The sequence below is a fragment of the Struthio camelus genome, chromosome 3 (genome assembly GCF_040807025.1).
Source record: "Struthio camelus isolate bStrCam1 chromosome 3, bStrCam1.hap1, whole genome shotgun sequence".
Lineage (NCBI taxonomy): Eukaryota > Metazoa > Chordata > Aves > Struthioniformes > Struthionidae > Struthio > Struthio camelus.
Window position 1 is genome coordinate 140,586,487 of NC_090944.1, and position 15,039 is coordinate 140,601,525.

The 15,039-nt window shown below is 38.6% G+C and overlaps 1 protein-coding gene across 12 annotated transcripts in view; it reads right to left on the bottom strand.

Annotated features, from left to right (window-relative positions):
- The window catches only part of WDPCP (WD repeat containing planar cell polarity effector), a 154,924-nt gene that overhangs the window by 47,196 nt on the left and 92,689 nt on the right, over nucleotides 1-15,039 (bottom strand). For all 12 annotated transcript variants that reach the window (XR_011140577.1, XM_068940628.1, XM_068940629.1 and 9 more), the window contains one exon: nucleotides 1,293-1,356. Coding sequence is in view for 11 of the 12 variants with exons in the window: in XM_068940628.1 (XP_068796729.1) it covers nucleotides 1,293-1,356 (64 nt within the window). In the remaining variant the exon portion in view is untranslated. The remainder of the gene's footprint in view (nucleotides 1-1,292; nucleotides 1,357-15,039) is intronic.

Consider the following 15,039-nt stretch of genomic DNA (forward strand, 5'->3'; position numbering starts at 1 on the left):
ATAAAAAGCTGTATCCTACCGCACACATCTTACAGTCTGAATCTTGTAAGTGGCTGCAGCGCTCAGCTTGACAGGTATAACATTAGTCTTGAAAAAGTTGCATTTAATAACAAAATAAAATAAAAAGAGAGAAGGAAAAAGCTGAGATAAAAAGAAGAAAAAAATGAGGGGAGTAAACATAAAACATGTAATGAATTTCCTAAAAGTCTGACATTTTCATCACGTTCTTTTGATGCATACTTAGAAAAGTCTATCGCAGTATTCACATCTTTCTAATTAGATGGAACAAGCCAGATGATTAGAGCCGTGAAAAAAACATCAAAAGGTTCACACAACTTTTTATATAATTAGAAGGGAATTTTCATAACCCATAAAAGCAGGATTTAACTGTGTAATTTAACATACAATTTAAATATCAAGATCAAACTAGCAGGGCAAGTGACTTAATGGGATAAATGATATTAACATCTAGTGTCAAAGCTTAATTTAAACAACAGAATGTCTTCATTATGCAAAAGACTCAAGCAAACCAGTCGTTCAAAGGGCCTTTTTTAAAACAAGCCCCTTTCCTATTGTCTCTTTGAAAACAATGAAATCAGCTGTGGAGCAGCAACATGCTGAGAGACTAGCAAAGCACCACTGGCTTTGTCCATCTGACCTCGCTGTGACATTGTGGTGCAAGATCTTATAAAACAAGAGCCTCCTGCAGAGCTTGCACAGAGGATCTTTTAAGAGCTGGTTAATTTTACTTTTGTAGCTAATTAAATGGGAGGGGGCAGAGAGTGCATGAAATGTAAAAACCCTTGGGTTGGTGCTGCAGAGCTTTGTTGTTTTAAAAGTACCTGTAGAAGCGTTCATAATTTGTCACTTTTCACAAAACCCTGAGAGACAAACTAAGAGCATTCAGGATCCCCAGGATATGGCTGGCTCTTGTGTCCTGGACTCAGCAGTTGTACTTCTTAAAGGAATGGATTAGAAACGTATAAGCTTATTAGAGTGAAAGATGACATTCACCCGCATCAGGACAGGTGAAGAAGGGGAAAGTTCAAAAACATATACATTAATTCCTGGAAAACACAGGCCAGCCTTTAGGCCGTGGTGAGGAGAATGTCAATGCCTCAAAAGATACTCGATTGCTATTGACCAGTTTCATGGTGGCAAGGGGCAAGGTAGGTAGAATGATGCTGCCTTCAGTATGTGTCTAAGACCGCAAATGACACTGATCCTTTTTTCACACGCACAAAAGCTGACAACTAACTCATCCTGACAACAGCCTCCAAGAAATGACTCACCATAAACAGGTCCCGAGCACCTATGTCAACAGCTAGCAGAAATGCTTTTTCAAATCTCTGATACCTGCAAGAAAAAGGAAGCGTATCACTTGCTGAGGACAATGATAAGATATAAGAGTGGCGTCAATTTTTGCTAATGGGCAGATGAAGTATTTCAATTCTGCTCAAAAGTGATGGCAAAGGTTTACTGGGGAAACTCTTCATATCCTTGCGGTAGAATTGCAGAACTATAAGATAGGACAGTGACTGTCCTTAACCCTGTTTACCTTTAAAAAACTTCAGCAGGCATTGTGTTCAGTGTTGAGTACCATCAGACCTTATTAAATATGAGGGGAGCTGAGGGTACTTTGCCTGAGACAGCAGCAGCTCTTTTGATTTCTAACGACCCAGACTGCTAGCTTGTCCTTGCCCAGAGACAATACACCATCTCCTGGCAATTACAGCAAATATCTACATGGGCGGGAGATGCTATGGAAGGCTGTATGTATCCTCTTGTGTGCAGTCTTGGGGATATCTATAGAAGCAGGAGGAAACAAGCCATCCATCAGAGGCTTTCTGAGAACGTACACAACGCTGCAGATCATGCTGGCAAATTCTGCGCTGGGTGATGCCTCCCGTGCTAGATGTGGGTATTCACTGTGCTAGTGGGTATTCTCTGTGCGACGATCCAATTGATACTGTGAGGAAGTGATTCTATTTGTATAGATGTGTTTTCTGCTGCATTGTGTCAAACCTGTTTAAAAACCCCTAAAAAAGGGATTTGGTGAGATTGTTTTTGGATCTCCTAAACAACAAAACACCCCAATTTTATTTCAGTTGTTGTAGGCAGAATAAGTTTTATATTTTCCCTGGTGAACGGGTAAAGTTTCCCCCTTTTCCCTAGTTAATACTGTCTGCAGTAGATCAGTTGTAGATGCTTGAAGTCTGGGGAGGAGATGGCTTCCTTGCCATCAATGGCAGAAAAAGGCCTTGCGATTTGCCAGTGTTAGAAAGGTGTACTTTGTGCTTGCTCAGCAAACATTGTAAGACAACCTGACGTGGGTGCCAGTATTTACACAGTTGTGTACCCGCAGGATACCTTAGGAAACAGGGGAGCCCTCCCTCCCCTTGCTGGATGAAGGAGTCTCACAAGCTGTACCATTCTGCAACTCCTGGTTTTGGCCAAAGCCTAAGTGGTTTTCCTGCCTCCCTCTTGCTCCAGCCTTATTGCTCTGCTCTGCTCTACCGCGCACTTGGGATGATTCAGCCGATTGCGAGATAGAGCTACTTTTCCTCAAGGAATAACATTTGTGACAAAAAAAGCATAATACGTTAGCTTAACTTGTAGAAAAGGAAACGCAGTCTCTAGGTGAGGTCCTAGGAGCTGGAGCGGAGAGGCCTTTCCTCCCTGAAGCTAATCTTCCTGCTCTGTCTTCCCAGCACTAATTTATAGCCCTCCTCACAGAACCCGTTTAAGGCGGGGAAGAGATGACTTAAGGTTAACCTCTGGATCACTGGGGATCAGGCAGTGCCCCATCTTTTTATCATGCACATCTATATATCTGAAGCCTTTTGACATGCTTTTTATAAAGGAGTTTACATTAAAATACATTGTGTTGTAATCCTGCTTCTCAAGCTATGCTTTAATTAAGACAAATAAGTGCGTGTTACAATACAGGTATCTTGTACAGCTATCATGTATATCTTCTTCCTGCACATTTTTCTTTTCAATTACAGATTAAATGTACATTCTTAGTTCTCAGAGGGGAAGCTGAAACAAAAAAGGGAAATCGAGCAGAAACAGGCCATATGACTACCAAAAAAGGATGTCTGCATCCTGATTTTGTTTTTCCAAAGTTATAACTATACAGACTATTTGAATAAAATTTGCCCTCGCCAAGGCAACCAAAAAATTTTTGGTTGCATGCCTGCAACCAAAAAATGTAAAATAACTTTTTCCTTTGATTGACCTGCAGAACAGAATCATGGCCTTAAAGCTGTCAGTTCTCCTCCATCTCACAAAGATTTCAATTTTTTTTCTTTAATTAATAACTTCAGTCTCATTATGGCCTCTGTTCATAAAACTGTGGAGTTAGCTCGTTATTTTCAGAGTTGCACTGAGGGGAAAGAAGGAAAAAAAAAAAAGTTACCCAAGAAATGCTCTTCACAAACCAAGAGAGCTGGAAATAACAATCACAGACACTTCACATATTATTATAAATAGAATTGCTTTAAAATGAGGTGAAGGTTTCAAACAACAGTGACAAGTTTGCATTACTTAGGCAAACAATATTAAATCAGTCAAGAGTGTCCACTTTTTTAAAGTAGCTTTATTAGAAAACACTTTCTATTTTGAGTCTCCTTGGCATGGAATTTTTGTTTTTATTCCACAGGAGAGTCCTATACAGTAGGAGAGAGACCTCAAGCTGATGATGCCTGTTTTACAAGCACGTTTTGTTATGGAAGACCTCTCGTTACTGCTAGCACACTTAGCGTTTATCAGCTCCTCACACCAAAAAACCCCAAACAAAATATTTTCCCTTTTCTCCCTATGCTACAATTCCAAAGTACAATATTTGCTTTCTAAAATGGCATCTACAGGGTACATGTCTTCAAGCAAATGTCCTTCCCGCTCTTCTCCCTCTGCTTGTTACTTATTGCTTGCTTCACAATAACGCTAGCAATCAAAACTTATATGTCTCTTGAAAAAGAGAGATAAGGAAATCTGTCGGTAAACCATGAAGTTCAGCTACTTGTTTGGTCAAAGTGATAGCCAACAGAAATATGACCTTCAAGATTAAAGCTCTCAAGCTGCGATTAACTATCCAGGACAGATAGGAGAACATTTCTCTGCAAACTGTTTAGGACATAAAATGTTAAGTTTAAACTCCCGTCTAATAAAACAATAGTTACTGTATGCTCTTACGCAACCTTTCTACCTGTCCTACAAAACTCTAACGAAGATGGCTGTTAGTACATCTCTTTTAAGGACGAGGAGACAGGGCGAAAATTTAAGGGATATGACAAGGGTCATGCAGGTCAAAAGTGGTAGAGACAGAGGAGAATCCAGACCTGCTCTCCATGGCAAAGCTGTAGACCTGCTACATACCTGTATTTTCAGAATGTGACTTACCCCAACAGATACCATGAAAGCCATGAATTTTTATTCAATTACTTATCAGTTTTATCTACTAAGTTCAGAGAGGCTACTCTTGGCTTGCACCAACGTAAGTTAAAAGACAACCAAACGTCCAGGGTTTTATATGATCCTTTAAATCTACAGTTTGATGTTCAAAAATAAGTTGACTTTAAATATTGCAAGTTAAAACCATGTGTCTGGGAGGCACGTTGGACTGGGGCCTGGGAGGAGGGGAAAGAAGTCTTTTTAATTTTTATGGGGAGTTCAGCAAAAACACTGAAAGGCAGAATTTTGTCTTCTGTACTCCGCATCACCTAAATAGCATGTGGTCAGTTAAAGATAGAGATACGCTTTTCTGGCTGAAAACTGTCACTTTAAAAAATATTTGTAACATTTATACATGATGTTAAAACATCTAAAATGAAATCCAGGAATCAAAATGAAAAAGAATCATGCGGAGGGAGGAGGAAGGGAAGAGAGAGAGAGAGAGAGAGAGAGCTCATGCAAGCAGGAGAGAAATATAGCGCCGAAAAGATGGAAACATTTCTTTAGGGACTAGTTACAACCAACAAGCCTTCTTAGACATGCCCATCGACCATGTAAGCATATTCCTTGTGCTGGGCTGATAAAGGAGGGCTGCAGCAGGTTTTTTTCCTTGTCTTCAATAACGGTACACAACATTTAGAAAATAATCTGCAGGGGGAGAGCTGTGGCACAAATATTATTTACAAGGCAATCCTTTTTAATGGAAGAAATTTTAGAGCCTTCCTCATCTCATAGTCCAATCAAGGGTGATGTGCATTCAAAAAGTGAATATTTAGTATGCACTGAGCAAACAGAGCAGGAAAAAATGAATATTGAAATAATTTACATGTAATCAAACTACACTGAAATTAAGTTTTAATTGTTCAGTATTCTGTGATGCATATGCAGATTTTTAAGTATTCAGAATATCAATCAAGTGTTTACTTACATCAAGCAATTGTATTTAAGCATACAAAACAGATGATGAAAATATGTTCAATCAGCTACAACTCCCAACATTTACTGCAGGGTTTATGTGATCGCTTTTAATTCAGTTATTTCATTTAATATTTCAATTTAATAGCTCATTCTTTCATTCAATTTCTAGGCATCTTGCCCATTTCTTAAACACAATAATAATAATTATTCATAAAAGGAGCTGTTTCCCATAAGTTTTCATATCAGTAATTTTTGGAACAGAAATGGTTTTCATGCCTTTTTTTCTCAAAAAAAATGTTGTTATTATCTGAAATATTTTTCCTTTTTAAATTAGACAATATTAAAATAATGAATGATGTCTATAAAATGACTCTGAACCCTGTTTCAATGGAATTATGAGCCAGAATAATTAGAGATTATTGGGCTGAGAATATAAAACGTGTGTGGCTAGGTTGCAAAGTGGTTATTTTAAATGGGGACAACTAGCTTTTCAACCAACTGTTGAATATAAGGCCATAGATGTAGAGACACAGAGTTGTACTTCAGAATAGAGCTTCAGAGCCCATTTAAAAAAATGTTGGCCCAGGGCTTAAGCTCTCATATATTTTATATGTAAAATACTTATTTTTATGTGTAAAAAGTCATATATAGATGGTGTAACTTCAATGTAGCCTTAAAATGACAGCCCTGAAATTCTGCTGAACTTTTTAAAGACATATTTTAAAGTCAAAGTTCAGTAAATTCTAAAGTGCTTAGATTGCTATGTAGCTTTTCATCTATAAAGAGTGCAGGTCAAAGACTTTCTTTCATTTTGCAGTGAATCTTGTAACACTGACATTCTCCTTACAGTTCCTGGGATCAATAGATACATTACAATTTTAGATTTCATTAAAAATATATATATAAACAAAAGACAACCAGAAAAGATACGATTTTACCCAAATGAATTCAATAGGACAGGCAATTTTAAATAAAATAACTGCAGTGAAAATTAGACCACTGAATGCAGCCTGAAGAGCAGGAAATCTCCTAAGAACTACCTTTCCCTCTTCCCCCAGACTGGGAATTTGTGTTTAAGAATCTCATGATTTGGTGAACTCAGTCTTGTAACTCTTGAATTGACTTGATATTCTCATATTGTTGGTTTGGTGATGAACGATCCGAAAAGCAGTTCTTCCCCAATACTACCAATCTCCTTTGGCAAAAAACAGTCAATTGCTGAGCGTTAATTTACTGCAGTTAGGGCTGGTTTTTGTTCAATACCATACTAAAAGATTCGTGTACCACAATTAGAATTTTAAATGGTTATTGTTAACTGTTTTTTAAAACAAAATATTGTGAGCAGCACAGACTGTTTCTGAGTAGTTTCCTACACTTCCTCCTATACAGGCCTCAGCACAGTAATGCTACCTGTTCCCTAGGCACCCTGCCACAACACACGCGTTTCTCCAGTGCTTCACCCACCAGGGTACACTCACCTCCCGCTCGCGTCTTCTAACAATGCTTTGAGCAGGAGGCAAAATGGACTTTGGTTTTAAGCAGTGCATATGCTGACTGGCCTGCTGGCAGAACATGTATCTGTTGGACTTGTGCTGTAGCCCTTCTGGGATGGAGATGATTACCTACACCCTATTTAATCCTAGTTGGCTGCTAATTTTCACAAAACTGGTAGGCATTTGTTTAATCTCTGAGACTTAGGCGCTCTGTGACATTTGGTTGAGATTAATCATGTGATTCTCAAAGTCAGTAGGGAACTGACTTGAAGAATCGATGGCTGCGTCAGTAGTTTATGACTCTGAGATGCCCACCTTATTTTGCCCACCTTATGCCTTTGTGCCGCTATTTTTTCAGATTATGAGCTTCTTTGAACGGAACATTGAAAGCCTCTGAGGAGGGCCCACAACCTTGTTGCCTCCTCAGGAACTCCAGCAGTGGCAAAGCAGAAGTGCTGTAGAGCATACCAAAGGTCATGGAGAAACAGCCATCAGATCCATATGCGTATGTGTCAAGGACATAGTCTTTTAAATTTTATTCTGGACGCAGAATTTTTAAAGGTTGTCCAAGTATAATCTATATATCCTTTTAGGCCCAAATTTAGCAAAGCATTAATGGATGGGTTTATGTCCTAAAATTTGCAATAGGTCCTAAATACGGGCATGGTAAGTGAAGTGCTGGATCTGGAGCCTGAGTGACTTGTTAAAAAAAAAAAAAAAATCCCTCATGGAACACTCTAAAGGCCATTTACAAATATGTCTCAAATACAAGCTAATGAACAGTTATCTCTGCAAAAATTTTAAATGAGCACAGGTATCTTAAGCCACCCAAAAGTCTCTGTTACTTGAACTATACCATCAAATTACACATCTCTGAACTAAAGGAAGTCTACCTATAACTTTATAGAGTGTTGGGTGTAGAACTGAATGCCCTTCACATGAAAGGGCATGGTAAGAAGCAAGGAAACAAACAAACCAACCAAATTAAAAATAGGAGGAAAGAGAAAGCTAATAAGGGGAGCCAGACAGTATGACTCCCTGGCCAGAGAAAACCCTTGAGGGCTGTAACAGGCTGTGAATCTTGGAAGACTTTCCCAACCTGAAAAACAAAATCTTACCAGGTGATTCCTATCTGGTAGGACGATATTGTGCTTCAGGAAACCTAAATGTATTCTTATGTGAAATATTTCATATGCCTCTATGTTAAACATATATGTTTCTTCTCAGAACGGACTTTATATTCAAAGAAAACTATTTAGGCTTTTTTTGAGAGACAGAGTTTTCAGGTGAATCAAGTTAATTTTTGAAGAAGTAGCTTATTAAGAAGGCTATATTTAAACTTTCAAAAAATATATTTAGTAACAAATACCTTAGATGTATGAAACATTCTAGAAAAAATGGTATTTAGCTACAAATAAAGCTACATAATTTAACTTATTTCTTGACCTTTGCTCAATTAAGTGTAAAACAGTATGAGTCTAAAACTGTAGAACTGTCGTATGTCTATACCAAAGAAATATTAGTTAGAAGATCCTGATTCTATAAACAGTGATGTCATACGCTTCCGGTTTGGTGTTGGTCAGTCATGTCAGCCTGGGTTCTTCTGTTGTAAAATGGGGTTAGCCACTGAAAAGGAAAACTGTTGGGAGCAATAGCTACATTTTCCTACTGTGTAACTTAATTATTTTGTGTCTGCCAAATTTTCAATAGTAGGTGCTACAAAAATGTGGAAAATAGCAATTTATTACTATTATAAATTATTATTATATAAATTGAAACTATGAAGGTTTGTTTCTTTTTAAATTCAATTGAGTCTTTTCTCTTCTTGTAACGTGTACTTCCTTTGAATTTCCCACACTCTGTATTTCCTTTCTCATACTCATTTTCCTTCAAGAGAAAATATTTTGTTGCCATAGCAATATTTCCCTACCTTGCAATTCTGTCATAGTGGCTTTCCTTCAAGTTTCTCTAAGCTGCAACTAACACCCACCTAGCAAGCACAGCCCCCCCACTGCCCCCAAACCTCTCCGTTCCCCCAACCTCTTACTACTCAGTAACTTCTCAACAGTCTATCTTTATCTTTGAATACAGACACGCTCCAACATACTGTTCCAAAGCACTCTGGGCTAAAAACAGATGTTAATTAAAAATGCTGATAAGAGTCAATGACACCTGTTGTTTCACACTTATTTTGCTCAACCCTGTCTGCTAAATCCTAGCCTTTATTGCATTAATTCTCTCCTGCTTTTCTTCTATTTCAGCTTTATCCCTCTCACTCGGGTGATCATGTAAACTTAACAGTATGTCTTGAAAGCTGTATTTTATTGAGCAAACATATCAGCATGTCTACACACTAAAGACAGCTCTATAACAGAGGCCCAGTATCTTTGCTATGGTTAAGGATGAGTTGCTGCCTCTACTATAAATCCCTATTGTATACGAATGATATCTCTGCAATTTCAAACTGCAGCAGATGGAAATTTGGTATTAAAGTTAAGATGAACAGACCCTTTTCCTTCTTGACTTTCCATGAGCTGCAGGGCCAATTCTTCCTCATGCCTGACATTGGATAAGATGCAGTTTTTTTAGTGCTGAGACTTTCTCAGAGAAGATAATGTTAGCTCAATATTTTCTAAAGCTGGCTGCCTAAAGATAAATATCTAATTGCATAGTTATGGTGCAGGGCCAAATTTCAGATGACCCGTTGAGTTACAGGTCCATTACAGTATACTTACTTTTTCTATCTAGTTTTGAGATTATTTCTTTAAAATAAAATAATGCAATGGTAACGCTCATACAATTCCCACACATAAGAACTCCGTTTTAGCAAACTTACCCACAGGACAGCCAGACAAGAAATTCCCTAGAACTCTGATTGTACGAATTTTGGCAAATTTGAGGGGAGCAAATGAAAAACTAGCAACTATTTTATACTTCTTCTGCACAATGTCATGTTTAAGAACATAACATGTAAGAATGACCATTTGCTCAGACCGAAGGTCCATGTAGGCTAGTATCCTGCCAATAGCTGGTGCCTAGGCCAGAATAGAAGAATAGGGCAAGCATATAGTGATACTTCCCTAAATAGTCTCCTAGTCTCCAACAATTTGTGGCTCAGGGATTTGCTGAGCCAGAGGTGATTTCTATGTTGGTATTCCTCAGTGAATTTCTCTCCCCTGAATCTTCCCTTTGAAGTCATACAATTTTATCATCCACAACATCCTGTGGTAAGGAGCTCCATAGCTTCATTATATATTATGTGAAGAATCACTTTATTTTGAACATGCCATGTGCTAGCTTCACTTGATGGCCCCTAGTTCTTATATTAGAAAAAGCAGTGAGCAGTCATTCACTGTTCTCTCTCTATGATACTCATGATTTAATTGATCTCTCTATCATTTGCCTCTTTTCCAGGTCGAGGAGTTCTAGCCTACTTAGTCATTCCTTTCACTAAAGCTGTTCCATGCCTTTAATCATCCTGACTGTCCTTCTTAAAGCTTTTTGAATTCTACTATATCCTTTTACAGTGCATGGGACCCCAAAACTGCACACAATAGTCACAATTAACATGAACTGAGGTTCACTGTTCTGTTCTCTGTTCCTTTTCTAAAAATCCCTGGCATTCAGTTTGCTTTTCTGACTTCTGTTGAGCGCTGAGCTGATTATTTTATAGAGCTTATAACTATAAGCCCAAATTCTTCTTCTTGAATAATGGTGACCTCAGACTCCATTATTTTACATGTGAAGTTGGGAGTCTCCCCCTGCCCTACTCCCCCTGCCATATGCTTCACTTTGCATTTATTTACATTGAACTTTATCTTCAATTTTGATACTATGTCACAGAGTCCTGCAAAGCCTTTTTGCTGTTCTTCACAGTTGGCCCTTATCTTTAATAATCTGAATATTTCCGTATCATTATGCAGGCACCTCATTATTTGCTCCCTTTTCAGGTTACTTATGAATGTAGGTCCACTATACTGAGAATTTCTACTGGTGACCTCCATCCAGTGTGACAACTGATGACTTACTCTTACTGTATTTCCTACCTTGTAATGAATTGTAATGAATTTCTTCTTTGTAATGAAAGGGGAGCTGGCCTATGGCAGCTTAGTTTCTCTAAGGTACTTTGGCAAGAGACCTTCCAAAAGAGCCTTCAATGGTCAAACTTTCATCAGCAGCATCCGCATAGCCATTTCTGACATGATTGCTGACTTCAGAGAATTCAGTTTTGTGAGATATAACTTGCCTTTACAGAAATCCTGCTGGCTCTCCCCCATTGCAGCATATTTATTTGTATGTTCATAATTTTTTTTAATATAGTTTCTACTAACTTGACTGATACAGAGGTTGGACTTACAGGGCTGTAGTTCTTAAAGTCTCTCCAGAATGCTTTGTAAAAACTGACAAAACATTTTCCATATTCCATTCCTCAGGTGCTAAGGTGATTTTAAATGAGAGGTTACGCACCAGAGTATTTAGTTCAACTATTTTATCCTTGCTTTCCTTTAGAAGTCCTCGATAAATTTTTTCTAGTGTTGGTCATGTATTACTGTTTCTCTATCTGTACTACAACCTCTTTTACTGATCCTTCAACACTTACCAATGTAAACTAAAAACTTCCCTGCCCCCCCCCATCCTATCCTGACCTACTGGTCAAAAGGAGATTTTAAAAGAGGACTGACTAGGTGCCTATCTGCTTTTTGTGTCTTTCTGTGAACCTTTCTTCAAACATTTTTGCTGGTCTTTGTGCTTCTCTCATTTTATTTCAAGACTATACCTGAGCACTTGTAAGACGTTTCTGTTAACTGGCCAGTGATAACGTGATACAGGAACTGGCCGTTTAGAGTGCAAATCAACCTTTAGCTTCAAACAACTCACTTTTACATCGCTAATTTAAGCTAATCAGGTAGGCGCCCTTTACAGTTAATTGCTAGGGATAGGCACTCTAGTCTGATTCTTCATGCTTATCCTAGACATCTCCCTTAGACGGGATGACTCGCCCTTTGTGCACCCATGTCTCTCTACTAAATATAGAAGGAGCCCAGATGACTCTGTTGGACATTTAAGTTTTGCATTATTGAAGTCAGATGAGGAGAGCTGCATCCCCAAGAAACTACATCCAGTTAGTGGACAATTGACTACTGTCGACTTTTGTTCTAGATTTTACTTACGGCATCTTTTACTAAGCAGGCTCTTAGAGTTTGAAGAACCATAAAAGGGAGCTCTGCACTTGAAGATGGGAAGCTTAGGGCTGCGTAACTGTTCAGTTAGGGAGGAAAACAGACAATTTTTTTGCGCACAGGGAACTGCCTACACATTGCCAAGCCATGTTCTGTGCTGTACTGAGGAGCAGAGCACCAGACAGAATGTTGCCAGACGGTCCACACAAGAAATATGAGGTATAATGGTGGTACTCAAGAAGAGAGAGACTGGACATGAACGAAGAAGTGCCTTGACAAAGAGATGAAACATGAATCAATCCGGAAAGACTGCAAGGAAAAAGATAGCTTAATTTAAGGTTCGTGGTCAGGTCCTAAAGAACAGATTTTTGAGTGTCAGCCCAGAAAGGAGACACCATTAGTGACAAGACAAAGTTGATGGGGAAGATTAACTGATGATATACAAAGATAAGTTGAGGCAGACTTACTGCAGCATCTCAAGGGTGAAGATGTGTTGTTCAGAATTTATTCTTGGGTTTTTGTCCATGAATATGGTATAGCTGTACTGTTCCTGCACTAGATTAATGCCCAAAGCCCCTCAGATTTCAGGGGAATTCCGCAGCTAGTACAGCAGTAAAATGTGACTTTATGAGGGCAGATTATCAGTTACACAACAAAACAAAACAATGGTCTCTGCTCGGGCTCAGCTTGTAGAAGCAGTAATATCAAAGTCAGATTAATCAGCATATGGGAATAGCTTTGGCACAAAGAAGTTAGTCCAGTGTAGCTATTTTATATTCCTTTTTTCCTAGTGCAGTCCGTAAGGTAGGGATGTAGCAGAGAACTGGGGGAGTTATGGCACTCTGAGCAACCAAACTGCCAGCCATTGGTGGCTATAGGGAACTGCTCCATAGTAGAGTAGCTCTGGGACTGCTCTATGTATGTGGGAGGGGCCATTTATCCCATGCTCCAAGCAATGTCTCCCATCAGGTTCAGCAGGAAATCTTGCCTCAAATCTCTGACAGAGATTTCTTGTGGTTTATCTTCATGAGATTTTGTCCTCAAGCAATTATGTCACCTTTTTTTTTCCCCCCTGATATTTTGCCCAATATGTCTTAGATTGCGATTTTCACTAGAGAATTAAATCCTGGAGCCATTCTTTGGCATCAAACAGTTGGCTTAAGGAAAAAGTCATTAGCAACATGACTGAAACAAAGACACTCTAAACTTTCTTTTCCTGTGATATTTAGCCTCTTTAACAGCAAAAATAATCTAGTTCCATTGAAAAGGTGCCTTTATTTCTTGTTTCTAAAACAGGTCAAGAAGCATGACCAGGGGAATCTTTTTATGTGCAGTTCCATCACAGCAAGTGAAATTCTCATTCATCAGTGCAGTGCCAATATGAAAACCTTTGGTTTTGATCGTTTTTACAAGATGACAAAAATGACTCTTCAAAGTACTCTCCGGAAGGTGCTACTTTAGTCAGAATGCTGCTACTGAACCTACTCCTGTAGGGACGAATTCTGTTCATGTGGCCACCATAGAGAACCTGACTGACATCAGCGGTCATTTTATCTGAAGGCATAATTTAATGCCTAATAGGTTACCTTATGAATATAAAAGACATTCTTCTTCCTGAACCATATCATCATTAATGTTTAGACATATTTTGTGACACACTATGTACTAATATAATTATAGATTCTACTTCTAGGGTGCTCTTAAAAAGAATCATAAAAGCTCTCTGCTCACTCTGTCCCTCAGCTCCATACTGTTGGCTGCAAATAGGATTGGGAACTATTCTTATAGGGTTAAGGCATTTTCTCACCTTTGATTTGGAGTCCTACTTCGGATGGCACACTGCAAGAGGATGTCTACTTTGCATTGTAGACATGCATGCATGTAGACTGCAGTGCAGTGATACAGGAATCGGCTTACCCAGGGTAGTTAGTCCTGCATGAGTGATGCAGCTGCAGGACTTAAGAGCTTTATTTTAGCTTTTCAAAGGTTGTCTTGGAGTTAAGTGATAACTGTGTCAAGGCATCATGTCAGATAGGATAGCATAGCACTTCGTAACTCTTCAATAGTGAAGTGACTCATAAAAATCAAGGTGGAAACAGGTCTCCCCTGACGCTAACATTAACCTACCTTCTCATCTCCTTTATTGGTCCTAATTTACAGAGGATCTCTATCAGTTTAAATATTACTTTTACGAGTAAAGTCATACCACTGCTCTTACCGGATGTCCTCTGCCCAACATGTAGCTAAATTCTTCTTTGCTATTAACTGGTAGCATCTTACACTGCAGCTGGGAAGAGTACACAAGCACTTCTCAGAAGATTTGCAAAGTAGTAAAAACAGTAAAAACAGTTAACCGAAAACATGGTAGAAGTTTTCATTTTCGGACTCGGACAAGGCAGAATATTTTGTGAAGCCAACCTAAATTCTGAGAGTGGATCTTCTGAGAGTTTGCTCTTGAAAGAGGCAAAAGCACTATGCTATTATTTACAACAGAGCTTTGCTTCATAGGGTAACATATTTGTACTCCGGAAAAAAAAATCCAGTGACATTCTCTTGATGGAATAATCAGATGTTAAGATCCAAGTGTTTTTGGATCGTAATATAATTCCACATCAAAAAAAAAAAAAAAGAGTGTAAAACTGTACTAAACTCTATATTCACAAACACAAGAAGAGAATTCTAAAGGAGAAATGGCACAGCTGAAATACTGAATTACGGCTGCATTCTAGCTCGACGACTCTATAGCTCTTTTGGACTTCAGAGCCCAGCCTTTGCTTCCTGCCCATGCAACATTACTTTCTCAATGTGTGTCTGAGAGACAGAGACAAAAAAGTTTGAGTAATACAGAGCAGGGGTGTGTTTGTATCTGTGTGTGTGTGTCAAACTAACAAGATAATTTCATGCATTAGAAAATATGACAAGTGCAATTTATGAATGCTTGAGCAGAGTGAAGAAAAGCCATGAGTCAGCAATGCCATAGTTAACGAGTAAAA